Source organism: Hermetia illucens, chromosome 2, assembly GCF_905115235.1.
Source record: "Hermetia illucens chromosome 2, iHerIll2.2.curated.20191125, whole genome shotgun sequence".
Taxonomy (NCBI): Eukaryota; Metazoa; Arthropoda; class Insecta; order Diptera; family Stratiomyidae; genus Hermetia; species Hermetia illucens.
The window spans coordinates 161,220,332-161,237,793 of record NC_051850.1 but is presented as its reverse complement, the minus strand read 5'-3'; the positions used below and the strand labels follow the sequence as shown (position 1 = coordinate 161,237,793).

At 38.5% G+C, this 17,462-nt stretch overlaps 1 protein-coding gene across 3 annotated transcripts in view; it reads left to right on the top strand.

The window, feature by feature from the left end:
• The window catches only part of LOC119647888 (putative phospholipase B-like lamina ancestor), an 88,507-nt gene extending 71,814 nt beyond the window's left edge, over nt 1-16,693 (top strand). For 2 of the 3 annotated variants that reach the window (XM_038049186.1, XM_038049187.1), the window contains exons 3-5: nt 13,901-14,718; nt 14,828-14,944; nt 15,007-16,693. In XM_038049186.1, coding sequence (XP_037905114.1) covers nt 14,447-14,718; nt 14,828-14,944; nt 15,007-16,510 — 1,893 coding nt within the window. In that variant the 5' untranslated portion in view covers nt 13,901-14,446 and the 3' untranslated portion in view covers nt 16,511-16,693. Of the gene's footprint in view, nt 1-8,664; nt 8,843-13,900; nt 14,719-14,827; nt 14,945-15,006 lie in introns of those variants that run through there. The other variant, XM_038049188.1, reaches the window with a different exon arrangement.
• The last annotated feature ends 769 nt before the right edge of the window (nt 16,694-17,462 follow it).

The window sequence follows — 17,462 nt, the reverse complement described above, 5'->3', positions numbered from 1 at the left end:
GAACCACTCAGTAGTTTGTTGAAGCGACTGTGTTTTCCCCTCTCTTGTTGCTGCTTGGTTGACTGTAATGAGACGATGTTCGACGGCTAGTGATAGAGGGGACAGAAGCCGAATTTGATTTCCTTGTCTTTGGTGTGGCTCCCTTTCATGGCTGGATTCCTCGACTTTCAAATTTATAACCTCTTTTTTCTCCCTCGTCCATCACCATGTCCTGAACTAAAGAAGAAACCCTCCGCTATCGTCTTATGTTCAGCATCCAGCCTAGCTAAGTTTCCGAGACCTGCTCAAGGAAAGACAGCTGTAGATCAACAACAAGAGAACGCAGCTATTAAATTAGTTACAACTCCTTAGAGTGTAATTTCGACTGATCGACTTTCATGAGGTTCCAATCCGTGAATGTTTCCTATTTCCGCTTCTTATATTTCAACCTTTGCTATCTTAGGATAATGGTCACTTGGTTATTGAGAGGTTAATACTGCTAATGCCAGGGTTCTAATAGAGTTTCATATCCTATGAGATAATGCTGAGCCTGAATCCGGTAAGTAGGCGAATCCTCTCCTTGGGGATACCATACAGGTCACCTAAATTTAGTGAGTTCTACAAGAGGCAATGGTTTTGATTTACCTAGGATATGAATACTATCTGTAAATTCAACGCAAATTTTTGACCTTTCTAAGATTCTGTCCTTCATAAAGTATATTCCAATCGACTGACTTTGTGTAAATTGGATGTTTAGCTCTATCAATTATTATAAGTTGCTCAATATTTACTAGTTCATCTTTTCTTAAGTGGATGATCGTCATACATCTAATAAGTGGAATCTTTTGAATTGTACCAACTAAATCTTACAATTCATGCTTGCTTTTCAGATTTTTATGAAATTTCCACGTGCCCAATCTAGCCGCTTTCCATTACACGATTTGTGACCATGTCATGCCAATATTATGCTGGTTTAAATCAACAACCAACTTATTTTTCATTGGGACGTGTTTATTCGGAAAGCATGAAAAGATTGAATGAACCAATTATGACATTTTCAAATATTTCGGATAAATATTCGGTTCTAACTGAAAACCTCGTGTGATCAATTTTGCAGACATTCAGACGAAAAGATTAAAAAGTTCATGCAACATAAAGAAAAAAAGGCAACATTTTAGGAAGCAACCAATCTTAATTTCTATCTGCGACTTGTGAATCTAATTCAATTTATTGACTTTTATGTCATTCAAATAAAAGTCATATTTGATGTAGTGTTAGGTGGTTTGTTTGTTTCAATTTTATGTTGTTTGGGTTGTTTTTTTTAAATATTTATGCTAAGTTGTGTTCTAGTTGTTTTCATATTCTTATGAGTATGGATGTAAACAGTGCGTAATAACTTGGGAAAAAATCATCATAATAATATACCCCTGTGACCTGGGCAATAATAATTCACATCATTATTTCGCCAGTAATTACAAATATCTCGATAAAAACAATGAAAAATTTTCTTATTTATTCTTCCTTCACACAATTATGCCAAATTGTTCGCAATTTCCAGATATCTTAAACATTGAATCATACTAAAAAGCAGTTGTTTTCCCCTTTCTTCTGGAAATTTCTAACAATACTTGGCTAACCACTTGCGTCTTTTTTTTTTCCAAACAAATAAACGATAATTATCAAGTGTTCTAACACGCGAATTAATTTAAATCTATTATCCAAACCTTAATGCTATTCGTGTTCAACAATTTCATTTGACGTCATGTTTTGAAAGTTGTGTTTTTAAGTGACAATTGTCTAACTATTGACGCTCATATGCAGTCGTAAATATTGGAAGAACGACAAAAATTGATATTAATTAATGCGGTTGCCTTGCTCACGTAATAATGTCGTAGATGATCACTTTCATGCATGCATTAGATACAAATGTTTGAGAAAAAGATATAGTAATTTTCTAATAATCACCAAATGTTGCCTCGTTTCTATTATTATAAAATGCAAACAAAATGATGTGTATCTAATAATTTCTTAGAATAATCTTTTGAAACTTAGTCATACTTAGTTGATAGACCAGTAGCTTACTCCAAACTACAATTTTATTTTATTATGTATATATATATTTCGGGAGCAACTTACTCCCTTCATCAGTACTAAGCTAAGTTTAGCTTTGTACTGATGAAGGGAGTAAGTCTATCAATTTTAGACTTAACTACAAACAGAAGGCGATATCTAACATCATACTTAGTCATATGATGAATATTCAATAACCCTAACTGAAATTTTCTAACAGCAATTACACATCGATAGTCGAAATATCTAAAAAAATGCATAAAGTACAAATATAAATTTAAAATGGCTTTCAATATTCCATAAAATGTTTTATTTTCATCTTTTAGTTTGCTTATCGGTTCAAATGGTTTCGAAATTCCTTTTAAATATGCTAAATGATTATTGATAAATATCACATACAATAGTTAAAAAGAATTGTGTGAAAAGCATAGATATTCAATTTTTGGTTTACTACAAAGAAAAAAAGATGATTCATGACTGTTAATTCATGAATTTGAGGCCATTTATTGAGCACTTTGTATTCAAAATTCACACTTGTTTTATTCTACGCAGTAGTTTCACATGAATTCGAATTTTGTATTCAGTACTTTTTTTATCAGATTTTTCAAGAAAGATTCATTGAGAAATTTATTCAAGTTGCAATTTTGGATATTCTCCAAAATCAATTCGAATTACTTTCTTTTAATCCATCATCATAAATTTCTAAATGATTGGATTTACGTTTCATAAATTAGAGTATGATAGGTAGTATAGATAGCCGTATTTTTACGCATTTCATAAGTTAATCGAAGCGTGCAAATTGGGGTTTAATAGATGTCGAAGGAAATTGGTTGAGAAATAAGGCAAATAAAATTAATGAGGAAATGAATCGGAGTAATGGTGTGTTTCTTTCACTTTGCTATTTTTATTTCTTCTCTCAAAATGAAATTATAAATCTATAAATTAATCATCCATAAATAACGCAACACAGAATTTGAATCCGGAGTTCGAAATCAAGGGGCTAATTGTCTACCAACTCCTCCGTAGCACCGTTAGTAATTTGGTTGCACCCGGAGTAAGTCTATGGTCGGGAAAAATCCAGATGAGTCGACCCCTCTGGCTATTAATAGCGTAATCTACATAATCCAGGACGTTTGATAAGCATTCCGAACTTTTTCTTAAATTTTGTGAAATATGTAATTTTTTGCGTAAATTTTTTGCGGGGTAATGAAAATCGAATCTTCGCAAAAAACTTTTCCTATCGATCCAGGTTGAATATTTCGAAATTATTTTCTTTTTTTTTTAAATTAAAATAATCTAATTTTGGCGCTTCAATTTTCAATATATTATTTCATATTTCTGTCAAAGTTGATGATACAAAGTTGAACTTCTTCCAAGACTAGCTTCTTTTCCTTTTCGTTGCGTTATTGCCGGTGATAAAAGATCACGGAGCAGCTTTCAGGGAAGTATCATTGATAGTATGGTAAGAATACTATGGCCGAAAAAGTATCCTCTCTTTGGATCACTGAACAACCCTTGTCCAGACAGTATTCTGACCAGAATAAGTGCAGTCTTAATTATGCATAATGTTGACATCGCATTTCACATGACTTTGAATAGAAATTAAACGCATAGCACCTCCTTCTTACAAGTAATTTTTTTATTTTGGCAAATAAGTACTTATTTCGGGAGCTATTTACATCTTGGTTCAGGACAATTTACTTGTAAAAAGGAGAAGCTATCCGTTTAAGTTCTATGTAGACTTTACAGGCATCAAAAACAATAACTAATGACTTTGGATATCCCCAGTGTCCAACGCAGCACCATGCTAATCCTCTAGATAGCCTACATACTGGGAGCCATATATTATATAGCAGTTCCGCCCTCACATTCCTTAATCGATTTGCAATGGGATGGACTAATAATAACTTAAAATGATCTGCTGGAATTCTTATTTTATAATGGGTGGTAATATATGTACATTTTTCGTGACCATGTGTTTAGGGTTTCAATATTCGAAACATTCAGATTTCTGGGGCCAATTAATCCCTTTATAGATCTGACTATTGAAATTGGACTAGGTCGGGTTGTCGTTAATCGTCAATACACTCTGATGCGCTTTCTTCCAGGATCGCCACGCGATAAAGTTTTAAATAGGCTCCGATTCCAGCAAAAAATATTGTGTTGGCCTACATTCCCTCATAAGGCGCCACTTCAATACGCTCTTTCTCAATGGGGTAGTCACCTTTGCCTCCAATAAGATGACAACCGATAGATTGTCCTTCTTCCGGTTTCGTCCCCGTTGTTAAACTTGTATTTTGCTTACTGCCATTTTCTTTGCATTGCCCATATCAACAATTGTTTGAGATTAGATCTTAGGTTACTACTTGTTGATCAAGGCTTTACGAAGGGATCCAGAATGATTTCCTAATCAACAACTTTCTCGTTTGAGGAGAGGGTGGTCTTGAGTGCAGCAGTTACTTGATAGCGAATCGCACTAATTTGGAGGAGCAACTTACTTTTTCCTCCTAGTGCACGGACCACTTTCTTTGGATGAATACCCAACTTTTCAAAAAATTTTTTGACGGTTTCATTTGCCGTGACAGAGACAAACTCATTAGACGCTACATCATGGTGGTCCTTATTCCAGATCTACTTAACGGCGGACCTTCTTTTAAATCACTGTAAGACAAATGACGGGTCCGATGGGCTAGGTTACGCGTCAGCTTCTCGATCTTGTTCGGCTTGTTTCACACGATTCCATTCGGTTCAGTTCATTTTAGGTTTAGTTTAGGTCGCTGCCAACAAGTGTGAAACCGATTTTTACTTTCCATTCGGTGTCTATTCGGCACCTAATTCAAACCGTATGGAATCGAATGGTCTCACCGCAGGAAAGGAACCGTGTATGTGTGAGAAGGTTTCATCCAGTTCGTGAACCGAACTGTATATGTGTGAAACGAGCCTTCCGCAGGTTCGAATTCTAGCCGCCTTTGATGTTTGCGTTCGTATTCATATTATCCCGCTGCTGTACTTGCACAGTGTGATGATAATGAAACTGAAGCACAGTTTCACTGAAACCTAAGACAGTGTGGCAGTGTGACATTGTGTGGCCAACATCGAATGACAGTTAGATCACATAAGCGGTCGGTATTGAACTTGAGATGTCGAAGCTCTCCATCCCTGCGAATAGCTGTGGACATGCAAAAGACCGTCAGGTCATTTTGTTATGCACATGTGATCAATCTGAGTCCTCGATCGCTGCGTTATGATAGTCTCTATGCTCGCATAATGTACCATTGGTGACATGGCGGTCGAAGCTGCAGAAATCTACAAAGTTTTTATCACTATCTCCCTAAAATCGTGATTCCCAATCACATGTCTGAGCAAAGTATTGACTCCCATTATAATCGCAATGTTACCTTCCAAAGCCTCTCCTAGACTGTATTGTATCTGTATCGAAAATTTTTGTTGGAGGGTAAAATTGTACTTTTGAAATTTTTCTCACTCTAAACTGGAATCGCTCATTCAATATCCCATCCGAGACCTTCTCCCATGCAATGAGCGCGCCTTACGGTTGCTATGAAAGGTAATCCAACCCAAAAAAGAGAGACACCTGGGTAACAACATGACTCATCTCAAGTGAGCGGTGACATCAGGAACGAAATAGAGCTAGAAACAGTGGTGGAAGGCATCAAAAGAGTCGTTATCGATGCATATAAGGCCAGCCGTCCCGCTAAGATAGTCAAGTTATCAAGACACGTATTTTGGTGGAACAGGAACCTAGCCCGAATAAGAAAGGAGGTGCTAAACGTCTTCAATCGGGTGAAACAAACCGGAGACTGGTAGGGTTACAAAAAATTGCTGACGAAGTATAGCAACGCGATCAGGGAAGGAAAACGAGAGAGCTTCAAGCAATTTAGTGAAATAATAAAACAAACGACAGTAGCTCCAGGCTGTATAAAGCCACAGGTAAATACTAGGCAATATCTTCTGTCTGTCTAAAAAAAGGAAGATGGGGCATTTACGGAGAACGAGGCGGACGAGGCTTCTCCAAACTCATTCTTCGGGGTTATACCCCAGGGAGAAAGGCAATAGCACTTTGCCTGTCACCACAACAACGAATAGAAGAGGGAAAGGGGTTAATTGCAAAATAGCGAAAAAAGTATGTTCTTAAGCTAGAATAAGATGGTCAGTAGAACCCTGTAAACGCCTGAAATCATACGGAGTAGGTGACATTTTCCCAGCACTACTTCAGACAGTCCTAGAAATCATCATAGGATCTCTTCTAAGAGTGGTAAGAGGCCGCGAAGCCTTGGCATATATGCCAAGGGCATGGAGATGGCACATGAAAAATGGGGATGCACCCCGAAAATGCTGCACTGAATATACACTGTAACAGTAATTCCGATGATTACTTAGTACCAATAAGAACTTACCCAACGGCACCCCTAGAAGTCTGAAATTGACTCCTCTCTCTCTGCGCGTACAGATTTAGGCAAGAGGGGTGATCTTTAGAATGTTCGGGAGTATCAGTGAGGAGGGCGTCTGCCTAAATCGAAGGAAAAATGATATTCTTTCTCGTTGGCATTCCGAATCACTGATACCAGGGTATAACATGACAACAAACTTCCGTGAGAAGTTTGAAACACGTTGCAGCAACAGAAGGAGGAGAGCGTGGCATTGATATACAGCTTAAATCAGTAACTGATTATCTGGTACATTTTTATTGCGGAAGAAGCAGGCGCCGGCGTTATTGGTACAAGGAAAACGTACTTTGAACCTTTCTATGAGTAACCTAATTTCTCAAAAAACACTCTTGGTGAAATTTACAAACACTTCGCTAGTAGTGATAATTTTATTATTATCGATATTTGCTTAATAAAATAATCATTATTAGCGACGGAGACGGTGTTACGTTTTAATTTCCTTATTCCAAAGTTTGCTCTATTTCCTGGCCTGTACAGTGGTTTACCCCTTAATTCGAATAACGTAATCTGAAGGGTAAAGCCAAAGGTGCCACAAATCATATAAGTCTTGCATGTACATTAGAGATGAAGAAAACATTACCTACAAAGCGGCGATGCGATGATGTTTGGTAATGCGAAGATGCTTGGTAATGCGGTGATGCTTCGTGATGCGGTAATGTTAGGTGATGTTGTAATGTTTAGATCGCGCTCCGTGATTGTAATGTAATATCGTACTTTAAGGTGATATCATTTTTGTAATATTAGATACATCACCTACCCATCTCTAATGTATACTCAATTGAAAAGCACTTGTGGAATTTCCACGCAATTTCATTCAGAGGTCAGAGCATTATGCGCCACTATCGTACTATTCACGTAACTATTTTAATCTAAAAATGGTCACTTAGCTGATTTTAGTTCGAATTCGCCAGATTTCTCCCTTGAATAATTTTCTATCTTTGTACACAGATGAAAGCTTAGTCATGATTGAAAAATAGAGCGATCGATCATTTGGCTATCACATCTTTTGTTTCTGATTAACAAATTCCCAAGACATTTTCATGGGTATATCCCCGAATTCTATGAAGTTTTTGTATATTCTACTATAAATAGGTCACATAAGGTTTCTTTCATGCACTGAATTCCTATCAAGATTATTGTATTTTTCATTCATTAAATCGCAATGAAATTCCTCAAAATTAATAAATCCCATAATTTCCTTTGTTCGACTTTTAGAGCGTGTTTCCTTTTCTTCTATGTTCAGGCCTTCATCCTTCAGAAGAATATCGGATTTCTATCAATAAAACTTTATTTTTAAGATACAATTCACTACCAAATGACCCCATTCGAATAATGGAATTCATCAGAAGTGGAGAGGTTCGTCTTTTATAAGTGGAAAATCTCTTAAGGATGTCTAGTTGCAGTAAGGAATGTCTGCTTGAAATGCATATCACATTTTTGTAGATATTTGATAAATTAATGGATGTGGATCACTTCACTTGGCGAATCTTAATTTTGCAAGATTGCAGAATGTGCAAGGTCGCAATTTCTGATACAGTGGATATTGAAGAGTTCCAAAAGGACTTCAAGTGGATGGATATTTCCGCTAATTTTAATCAGCTATAATTACTACATTCGGATTTGCTTTTGAAAGCTATTAAATTTATGTGCAGAATGCTATAAGGACGCAGATATATAAGTACGAAAATATATTAAAGATATAGCGACTGACTGGGGAGTTTCTAGAGCGGTCGTAAAGGTTGAATTAATTTCTTCTGCAGATCAGTTGATCTAAATTTTTCATTTACCAGACAGTCGATTTAACTACTCTGCCTCCATCAACTTCAACTAGAATATACAAGCTCTCATTACCAAGTTATCATTCTTAGAGTTCAATCTATCTATTTGCTGATCAATTTGAATCTATTTGATTTTCACATGATTGATTCTGACGAAGAGTTCTGACTTACACGAGCCTCTTACTACGCAATCAGTACAACCAGACATGTACGATACAAATAAAATTATGTGGTCATACTAACATATATACTTAAAAGCTTCTACATATTGAGAATTTCACAGCTTTTAAACTATAAATATTCTAAAACGTTCGCCACGATCGTTTTAATTTTCATCTTGATCCTACAATCAGTTCATGGGAACAGTTAACACAAGCGAGACGGAGTAGTCAAAAGATTGCACTAAACTTACCGAGAAGGTGTTGATAATTCCATAATTAACGAGTGAACTTAAAGATTTTCCATTGCAATAAAATTATTTTATGATAGTCACTGTATAGTTATTGCCTCGTGTGCCAGTGAAAATTGTGTTGTTGGAAAAACCGGAAAGTGAGTTGATATTAAATGTGAAATTTTCAGGGTGTATTCAGGTGTGAAAGTTGCAACAGATGGTATTTGTGAATCTGTGCCAATAGCAATAGTTTTCATAATTATATTTTGTTATTTAACAAACAAAGTGAATTTAACGGATGACCCATATGGACCAGAATAGTGCTGAGAATTATTTGGGACATAAAGTTTTCCACTATTTCGAGGAATACATAAGTGAGAGAGGTTAAACTCTTTAACGAAAACGAAGTAGTACTTCGTAAGGGTTCTAAAAAGTGTTATGTTAGGTGAAGATCGTTTTTAAAGTTTTGTTTGTGGGCTCTCCATACATGCAAAAGGGGGGTGAACAATTTGTTTTCACCGAATATAGTCATGTTGGGTATCAAATGAAAGGTCTCAACTATTACTTTTCCAAACCGGTCTTAGCTTTGACTTTTGTTAGAAAGGCGGGGAGTGGAAAGTGATGATTTCTTTAACGGACCCAATCTCAGAAACTACCCAACCGAAAAATCTGAAAAAATAATTATGATAATAATAATCGTTGGCACAACAATCCATATTGGCTCAGGACCTTGAAGTGTGTTAGAGCACTTCATTCAAGACCGTAACGGTACACTACAGAACACTGTAGGAGGCAATGTAGTCAGCATTACGCTCGTCCGAGATTATTACCCTGATTTGACTTAGGTACTCATTCATAGCTGAGTCGACTGATATCCGACGCCAAATCACGATACAGATTCCACTGCCGCCAGCGAGATTTGAGCTTTCCGTACGACAGCTTTGTGCTCTAACTACTCAGCTATCCGTACTGTCTATATGGTATCCAGGCCTAAAAATACTCTCCATGTCAATATCTGCTCAAATTAGGTTAATAATAGTATATTAACATATTTTTGGGGAAATTGAGTAAAAACCCCCCTTAAGTTGATGCCAGAGTTATAAAGTAACACAACAAACAAAGTTACGGTAGCTCAAAATTGGCTTTGCCTGGTAAATTTACTGCAACTAGATATCAATATCGCACTGAAGTGAGCAGTCTGACATGCTAAATGCATATACTCGTACATAATGGGGTACGTACAAATGGGATAGTTCTACACCCAAAGCACAGAAGAAGCAAACAAAACCTTTCATACCTGAAGCGCCGAGGGGTCTTTGAGCACTTCGATCCCGCACGTGTCATTATACAAAAATGCACGTGTCCTTTCAGCCGATACGTGGATCGGCACCGGATCACAAACACGCGGGCCTACCGACATATCATCACAGGAGCTAAACCTGGACGCTTCACGTATGAAAGGTTTTGTGTATTTCTTTTATAAACACATTTGGGTGTGAATTTGTCCCATTAGTTCGTAATACCTAATATGCGCATATATTATGTGAGAATATCCACTTTCGGGTGATATTGACATTTAAAATCTAGAATTTCCAAAGAAGTGTTAACTTTGACCTATTATAACTTTGTTAGTAATAGTGCTATTTCCACCAAACTTGGTAGGATTAAGACTTAATATATTATAGCCAACGTTGCTGCTCGTGGTGATGGAATGAATTTAAGAGAATTTTGCAGCCAATTACTGAGAATTATAGTAAAATGCTATTATTAACTTTATTTGGAAAAATATGGGTATGGAAGGTATTTCGGAGCCTAGCCACTATATAATGGCAGTCTCTGGATTTTTTTCAGATATTTCGGTTGGGCAGTTTTTGAGAATGGCCCCGTTAAGTAAATAATCACTTTCGACCCCCCGGAGAGCCCGCCTTTCCAACAAATGTCAAAACTAAGACCAGCTTCGGAAAGTACTAACCGAGACCTTTCTAGTGTTTAATTTTATTTTGCAAAAACCGATATTTCGGGAACCACTTGTTCCCTTCATTAGCGCTAACAAGTCACAAAAAGGTCTTGTTAACACTTGCTAAGCCACCACAATAGAGCTCTTCGAAAAGCAAAAACGATCTCCCTGCTGCGTCTAGCTGATCAACTACCAACCTCAACCGGTCTCGATCCCGTTAATTCTCATGTTTGCCGACCTCGGCCTTGAATTTCAAATTCTAAGCCGGCGGCGCAAAAAGCAGAATTACATCAACAAATTGCAGCGGCATTCATCCCAAGGTCCATCGCTTTGCCTGCATCCAATAGAAGAAGGTTGTATTTAGGAGGAGCAGCGACAAAAAGGCACGGCATGTCACTATGTATCTTTGACCCTTTTGGTTAATGCATTGGTGTGTAAATAGTGTTTAAATGGTTTACTTGGGTATCTCCCCATCTCATGTGACAAGCCATAAACAGCGGCGCAATGCCACATGCCCGCAACCACTTGGGCGCATACCAGTGCACTGCATCACATACACGGCACTAACATCAGACTTTGTGCAAGAAATTTTTCTCCCGCAGTTACCGTCGTGATCGAGAATGCACAATGGTTTTTATTCCCATAAAATTTCGAGAAATGCGCTGGGAATTGAATCTCCTGTATACAGTCTTCTTGACCCAATAATAGATAATATGGGCAAGTTTATGAGGCTCAACGAACGATTTTCCCGGGCAATTTTTATTTGCACCATTCGGAAATTATTAATAAATAATAATAATTTGGAAAACTGAAAATTGATTCTTGGGTTTAGGGGAAGGTGACCAATTGTTAGAGTTTTTTTTAAATAAGTAAAATTAATTATTTTAAATGTCAGATGTTGAATATAAATTAATATCGAAATGGGCATTATGGGATTGAGAGGGGTAATTGGAAAGCGATGGGGTGATAGAATGAGAGAAAAAGATGAAATAATATATATTATTGAATGCATTCTTCTGGCAGATTGATCGTGGGAAAGGCGAATAAAATACCGCCCATGTCGCGAAGCCGGAGATCTCACCGGCCTGAGCAACTTAAAAGTATACTGCACATCTTCTTCGTTCTGGCATTATCTGGACTATACCGTGGTTGGCTGTTTTGTAACAAGTAGACCGCAGGAGGTAATTAAAATTTAACGTTACGTTGAATATCACTCCCACATATCGGTCAGCTTAAAAGTATCGATGTGATGTCCATTGCATTGGGTGTTTGTCCTCGCAATTCGACATCCTTTATGCACTATACTCCTTTGGTTAAGGCTGAGTAAATCGTTGTATATGTTGTTCCACAATAGCGAGCGCCGCATAGAGCCTTATTTTTATACCGGCGGTTTGTTTCAAGTTGGCCGAATTTGATGCATTCCTCACATGTTCACAAAAGACACTTAACCTTGCTTGTTTTCTTATTCAGCAATCTGACCTACCATTGACCATGGACAATTGTTCGATTCGACGACAACCTGAGTGAAGGTGTGGTTAACTAATCTATCAACCGGAAAAAAACCTGCATTATCTTAACTTTCAACCCTATTTGACCCCGTAGAAAGTCCTGAAAGCCTGATTTAACTACACTTCTACAAAAGTGTGCTGTTCCATTGCTTTCGCTGAATAGCTGGTTAGTCTCTTCATTTTAGGTTTGCATTCCTCCATTTAATGGCAGACTGCACCAGGTAACCCAAACTTTTTTAAACGAAAAAGTAGCTAACGATTTAAGCAGAGGTAAGTCTTTAGACGCTGTCTCATCTCTGCCGTAGGGGTAACACGGCCACCATTAAGTCATTTGTTACGATTCATGCTTATGGTGTGTTTACCAATCAATGGAATAAATAATGATATAGCTGCTTCCGATCACACTGCTCCCAGTGCATAGCTGAGACAACAGCCTCCTCTGTCCAGGAGCTATTTTTGAATTTCAAGAAACATAGGCCAAATATTTTGGAATCACTCTATACCGAAATCTTTTCTGGTATTCTAAGCACTTCCTTAGAATTGATTTATCTTTATCTGTATACACACAGTTGCAGGCAAAACGGGCAATCTTCAGCACTTCTAGAGGTAGCAGTGGATCGGAATGCTGCGGAAGTATGATTGACATTCTTCACAGGCAGTATCCCGTAATACTGATACCGAGACACAACACTCAACCACGTTTAAAAAAGAGATTCGAGACTGGGATGAGCAACAGAACAAATTCGGAGGATTTTGCTAAAACTTTCAAGCTATACTAAGAAATAGTAACCAAGTATACATGAGAGGTTCCTTTTAACGAATGAAGCAGCCGAAAGAGCTTTTGGGCCTAGGAATAAACACCAGCACCATCAAGACACTCAAATTTGACTAGCTTAATTCCGAACTAGTATAAGAGGCACGTTTGACTTGCACAATAAAGTCTAGATCATCTGGGTTCCCAGGCCATATTGGGATCAAGGATATTGGGGCAGTGGATCAGCTAGCAAAGAAGTGACCACTAATACCGGTCTATGGACTAGTGTCTTTCTAAGGAATTGGAAGCAGGTTCATAGTCAGAGGCCTGAAAGAATAAGAAGATCAGTTGCGAGAAACATACTGGGCGAGCTTACCAAGAACAGAAGAGTCCAACACAATTCTGGGACCATACGAACCATAGCATCCATATGATTGTTCAAACCTATCCAATAAGTGCAATAAGATCGTACTGAATGTGCTCATAAGGCACTGTAAGCTAAACCATTACCTAGGGAAACTGTGGATATATGAGGACATTATCTATAGATCCTGTAAGAAGGGCAGTGTCCCTACACATACATAAGATTTTTGCCCTGAATTTAGACATCAAATTCCTCTAAAAGAACAAATCTAAAGTTAAAAGGGCTCGAGATAACATTTTCGATAAAACACTTCTCGGAAGCTACATGGACAAAATCTCTTTAGATGAATCCCTTACAGTTACGATTTTATTTGAAACACACACATCCAAATTAGGCTTTGGTTCCATGTGCAGGATGAGGAGCCATCCTGCCAACACGGACCCCATCTTTGCTTTTTACTGGCTGAACTTACCATATACTATAGCATTCTCATGCAACCTTTGAGAGGGCCCCAATTCCCTTTGAGAATCGATTAAATTCATTCCAAATAACTGGTTCAACCTTTGTATATTTAAGAGATAAATATGATAAACAGGAACCACGTATTTAACAAATATTTATTTTTCCTTTCAGGGAAGACCAGATTAAACATCATCAAAGCAGGCTACAGAACGTACTCAAAGGGAGCAGTTGGCATAGCAGACTTGCATTCCATCGAGTAAACTTTCTAAAACATCTGAGAATCAATTAACAACTGACCATTTCTCAAAAAGAAAGTTTAGCTAAGAGAAAAGTCGTAAATCTAAAAATAAAAACGCCAGAAACAAAGAAAAATCAATTCCGATGACCACTGAGGTCGATATACTCAATAAGGTGGCGTTCCTAGCCGTTGAATACACTCAACTGGCTATCCTAGACGAATTACTTGCAATTGAAATCTCCTCATCTTGCTCGAGACTGCATCACTTCAGCAAGAAAGTTCGTTCCTACGAAGTCCTAGCCGATCTGAACTACAGCCTAGTAGTACGATAACTAGTGAATAGCAACAAATTTAGGATAATTTTGTAACGGTTAAATAACAACAACCTTAGCGAGAATTGTTCTGTCGGTCCCAGACGTGGCAGAAGTTTGTGGAGTTATAGCTACAGTTGGTATCTGTAAATATCCTGTAAAGTTACAATGGCAAGCGACGCGTTGAAAGTAGTTGGAGCCTCATGGCTCAAAACCCGCATCAGCTCCATGATCTTGTTGGGAGCTGGACTGTTGGCAATTGGAGCGTTCTTCATTGCCAACATGGATCGACCGCATTTTGACGGAACATATTGCGCAACCGCGTATTGGTCGAAGAAGTCGGGTTTTCGTATTGAATATTGGAAGCAACGCAATGATCTCGATAACATTCCATTGGGGGTTGGCAGAATCTGCTACAAGGACTCAACATTAGAGAATGGGTTAGTAAACTATTATATTTACTAATCTAGGTTTATAAAAAGAACCAGTTTCTGAAAAGAAGCCTATACTTCCCAAAATCTGTACTTATCATCCTGGATCCTTTTTCAGATGGTCCCAGCTAGAAGTAGAAACTCAAAGGAACTATCCAGATTGGGTCCAAGCCTATGCCGCTGGTTTACTTGAAGGCACTTTGACCTGGAACAAAATCTACAACCAGTGGTTAAAGTAAGTCCTGATCATATCTTGTACCCTACAAAGCATACTAATCCTCACTTTATCCTCTTCAGCACGATCTCTTCTTCCTGTGACCGCGACGAAAACTCTCAAAATTTCTGTACTTGGCTCCGGGATACTCTCTCTACCAACTATGCGAATATCAAGAACAATTTAGACTCAGCAAGAAAACATGACCATTTCTGGCACCAAATCCATATGTTCTACTATCAGCTCGAAGGACTCAAAGCGGGCTGGAAGAAAGGTGCGAGGAGATCACGATTTGACAGTGAAATTCCGTCCGTTGACTTCCTTCTGATGAATGCAGCCGCTGACATGTATGATCTGAAAATTTATTTCGAGAATTTTGTCATGAAGCCGAAAGAGGGTGAAGCCGCTACTGAAAAGAACTTCCTGATTCCCAGTGCAACGATGGTCGCCAAACTGACTGAGGATGAGGAGAACGGAAAGACTTTGCTCATGGGACACAGCTCCGTAGGAAGCTATTCAGCAATGCTACGAATCTTCAAGCGTTACAAACTTCGCTTCCATTTCACTGACGCGTCGAAAGGCAGCTTGGTCCCTGGAACGGATATTATGTTTACAGGATATCCGGGCATACTGGCTTCAACAGATGATTTCTACAACATTCGCGGTCGTCATGTGAACGCTATCGTTGCTGGGGTTGGAATCAAGAATGATAACCTGAAGCTCTGGAAGAACATCACCTTGAAGTATGCTGTTCCACTAGTTGCCAGGGTAATGGCAGCTAATCGTTTGGCACAGAGTCGGCGTAGTTGGGCTCGAATCATGTCCCGATATCCTTTCACAGGGAATAAGCAATGGGCCTTAGTTGATTTGAAAAAGATGGATATTTCTGACATTCAATCCAGCAATGACTCCAGCAAGATCCAAGTGAAGATGGCCCACACCATTCCTCAGAAAGGATTCTTTTGGATTGTCGAACAATTGCCAGGGAGCCTGCATGCAGAAGACATGACTGATATTTTTTACAGTAACGAGAGTTTGTGGAGCGGTAATGGAGTTCCTTACATTGAGGACGTCCTAGAAGCAAGTGGCCTAACCAACGATCACAACCTAAGTCGCAAGGCAGTTGCTTTCAACATCACCGATCTTAATAGGGTCGACAAATTTCTAAGACTGAATTCATTCAGAGGCGATCTTCAGGGCGACCAGGCGATCCCTTTCGGCAATATCGACCTAAAGATGTTTTCGTATGGAGCGAGGATTGGAAATAGCGACTTCCACGCGATTGCCGGACCAATTCATATTGAACATCACCACCGGGTTGAGCCAGTTACAACCACTGAAAGTACTAATGAAGTCGACGTCTCTGCGGAAGCTATAGCTTTGGATGAGAGTAGGAAAGCGGATATTGAGATCTATACGGACCGGAGGTTAGTTCGTGATGACATACGTGCCTTGGCGTTACAACGGGCCCAAGGACCATTCAAATGGTCACAGGCTCATGGTAGTGTTGTTGAAATTAAACATTACGGACATCCAGACTCGTGGAATTTTAATAGCTATTCACCAAGATGGGCATGGCATAATTGAGTCCTCAATTTTGTTCTGTTTTTTATCAAATTCATTTTTGAAGTTCAATTTAGAAAGGAAAGAAATAGTTTTCGATAATTTTTGTGTAACAATCTAAGTAATGGAAACAGTTTTTACAGCGACGTTTTTTATACTTAACACTTTTGAAAAATATTCCAATAAAGAGAGATTTCAATATACAAAGGACTTTTTATTGTGGCGGACATGAAAGGTTAAATCGTAAACGGATGTATTGTTGTCTGTTATGTGGGGCTCGATTGGCCCTTATTACTTACATACCAGCTGGATTTAGACCTTGGTTGATCTGGGTCGCGTTGTTTTTCTATAATAATTCGACCCTAATTTTACATTTGCACTGCTACAGCACCAAATTGTGTCCTTGAATTTCTGTCCCAAACTCTGGGCCTAGGGCCATACAAAAAAATTTGGGCCCGCGATGAAAGCTAGGCAGAAAAATTAGACCCAGGATGAAACTCATGCGGGTCCTTCTATTTCTCATTTTTCAGTGGAATTCTAGGTCCTTGAGCATATGTTCCGGGAGAATTCCTGAGGGATGTGTGTTCGGCATATTTATTTGCGATTGGCCACTTTTGGGAGTTTCATGGTGGTTGTGACTGCGTCCATATCGCGGGCAAAGCTTCTTGTGGTCATATCGATTCTTTGGTGACCATGCCTTCCGGTGACCATAGAATCTGCATATTTTTTTCCTGAAAACCCGTCGGACAGGCCCATCTTTTATAAATATATTTATAAGCTTAAATCAGGCAAATAAGGGATATGCATCTCAGATATTGGTTAGTTGTGTATTAATCACGGTTCAGCTAATAGAAAGCGGTATTATATGGGGAATTCGATGTCTCGCTTTGAAGCTGTACCTCTCACAAACCTCAGCCCTTGCATGCATTTGAAGCAGACTGAAGCTGCAGGCTGAAGCTGCATTTCAAGTTGCTCC